Genomic DNA, 2,577 nt, shown 5'->3' with positions numbered 1-2,577 from the left:
TTTCAAATTGTGGGGACCAAGACCCGAGACCTGCCACAGGCCCAGGCCCTCCCAAAGTTTTTCAGGAGGACCTTATGGGTCGGGGGGGCCCGCCCTTTTCACGAGGTTTGCGGGGGAGCCCCGAAGGAGGCCCCCGAGAGGCCCCCGAGATCCCCCCGGGAGGCCCCCGAGATGCCCCCGAGATGCCCCCGAGATGCCCCCGGGAGGCCCCCGAGATGCCCCCGAGACGGCATGTTGGTCTTCTGCCCCGCCAGGGGGGAGCCCCCCCCCCCCCCCCCCCGCCCCTTCGCCCCTTCGCCCCACCTCCCCGCCTCACCATGCGCTCCTCGCCCCAGTGTACGGGCTCAACGTCGAGTTCACGGCGGTGCAGAAGGAGATCAAGGACGGGATGTACTCGCCCAACGCGTACGTGCTGGCCAACCTGGCGATCCAGCTGCCGATGATCTTCGTGCTCGCCGTCGCGGCGCTGCTCCCGCCGTGGGCGATCGACGCGCTCCCGTGGGTGACCTTCCCGTCGGCAGTGCTCGTCTTCGGCGTCATCCTGTTTGCGCTCGAGTGCGTCGCGCAGGCCATGTCGCTGGTGGGCAACCCGCTGCTGGGGATGATGCTCTTCATCACGCACTGGTTCGTCACCTTCCTCTTCTCGGGGCTCTTCGTCAAGATCTCCTCCGTCATCTGGCCGCTCCGCATCCTCTGCTACATCACGCCGATGCGGTGGGGCATGCCGTCGATGATCTACCAGGCCTTCTCGCCGTACGACGGCGAGCGCGGCGACGTGTTCGAGGGCGCGGGGAAGTGCACTCCCTCTCCTTTCTTCGGCCCTCTCTTCTGCTACGGCGGCTTCTTCTGCGAGGGCATCTCGCCGCTCGAGTGCTACGGCCGGACGGGGAAAGACATCCTGGGCACGGTGGGCATCAACTTCGACGTCATCTCGGATGAGTTCACCATGTGGACCGACATCGCCTACATGGTGGCGATCGCCGTCTGCTGGAAGCTCCTCTTCGTCGTGCAGCTCAACCGCCTCTGCTCGGGCGGCACCGCCCCCTCCGCGCCCGCGGCCAAGAAGAAGCCGCCGCGCAAGGGCGACAAGGCGGCGGTCGACGGGCCGGTGCGGGAGGTGGAGCCGGCGGCCGCCGCGCAGGGCACGGGGCTCTCCTCGCAGGCGACGGACGCGAGCGAGCTCGGCTTCGACCCGCTCGCCACCGCCGACGTGGAGGTCGGCGACATCGACCAGATGCGCCAGATGCGCATGACGAGCGTCGCCGCGGTGCCGCTGCAGAGCCAGCCGACCGTCAGCCTGCAGGACTTTGCGAACCGCGGCTCGAGGGAGGCGGCGCGCAAGCTGCGCTCGGGCGGCGAGCAGACCGAGCTCGCCTTCATCGAATGCTCGTACACGCTGACCATCGCGCCCAAGAGCCGCTGGGCCAAATTTGTGCCGCTGCCGGCGGCGGAACGGTGCTGCGGCGCCAAGGCGACGGAGAAGAGGCTCGTCTCCAACGTGTCCGCGTCGGTGTCGGCGGGACACGTCCTCGCCGTGATGGGGCCGTCGGGCGCGGGCAAGACCACCATGCTCAACATGCTCACCCTCGACCCTGGCTCGGGCAACGCGACCGGCTTCCTCACGCTCAACGGCCACCCGCTCACTCCGGCGCTCTACGCGCAGCACTGCGCGTACGTGACGCAGCAGGACCTCCTCTGGACCTTCCTCACGTGCCGCGAGCACCTGCGCATGGCTCTCGACCTGTACCGCCCCTCGCTCTCCGCCAAGGAGCGCGAGACCGCGATCGACGACCTGCTCGACTCGACCGGTCTGATGAGCTGCCAGCACACCAAGGCGGGCAACATGTTCTTCCGCGGGCTGTCGGGCGGGCAGAAGCGGCGCCTGTCGCTCGCGATCGCGCTGGCGAAGCGGCCATCCGTCATCTTCCTCGACGAGCCCACCTCGGGCCTCGACTCGGCCGCCTCCGCCAAGATCATGAAATTTATGAAGGAGATCGCGATGCAGGCAAACATCGCCATCGTGTGCACGATCCACCAGCCGTCCGCGTCGGTCTTCGAGGGCTTCGACGACACGCTGATCCTGTCGAGCGGCCGCATCGCCTACTTTGGCCCCGCGGCGCAGCTGGCGCAGCACCTGAAGGGCGTGGGCCGGGAGCTTCCCGCCAACGCCAACCCGGCCGAGTACGCGCTCGACGTCGTCAACGCGGACTTCACGTCCAAGGCGTCGGTGCTCGAGGTGCTCGACGCGTGGCCGAAGCACGCGCCCCCGGTCTTCCTGCGCGAGCCGCAGCAGCTCGGCGAGCGCGGCGCCGTGTCCGGCTTCGTGGGGCAGGTGCTGCTGCTGTTCAAGCGGCACGCGGTCCTGACAGTGCGAGAGCCGATGCTGTACACGGCGAGGATGGTGGTCATCTTTGCGGTGACCGTCTTCTTCTGCGTCGTCTACCTCGAGTCGCGCCAGCTCACGCAGGTGCAGATCATGCAAAAGGCCTTCTACGTCTTTTGGTTCGTCTGCGTGCCGGTGGCCTTCCCCGTCATCGCCGTCTACGCGCTCAACGCCGAGTTTGTGACGGTGAAGAA

At 67.9% G+C, this 2,577-nt stretch overlaps 1 protein-coding gene across 1 annotated transcript; it reads left to right on the top strand.

The window, feature by feature from the left end:
• Nucleotides 1-1,249: 1,249 nt before the first annotated feature.
• Nucleotides 1,250-2,206, top strand: EMIHUDRAFT_76689 (hypothetical protein; the record flags this gene model as incomplete). The annotated part of the gene is made up of 1 exon (XM_005764884.1): nucleotides 1,250-2,206. A coding segment is annotated over one exon (957 nt), but the record flags the coding sequence as incomplete, so codon positions are not given.
• Nucleotides 2,207-2,577: the final 371 nt, after the last annotated feature.

This window comes from Emiliania huxleyi, assembly GCF_000372725.1.
Source record: "Emiliania huxleyi CCMP1516 unplaced genomic scaffold EMIHUscaffold_576, whole genome shotgun sequence".
NCBI lineage: Eukaryota > Haptophyta > Isochrysidales > Noelaerhabdaceae > Emiliania > Emiliania huxleyi.
The sequence above is the reverse complement of the archived record's forward strand: the minus strand, read 5'-3'. Positions and strand labels throughout refer to the sequence as shown.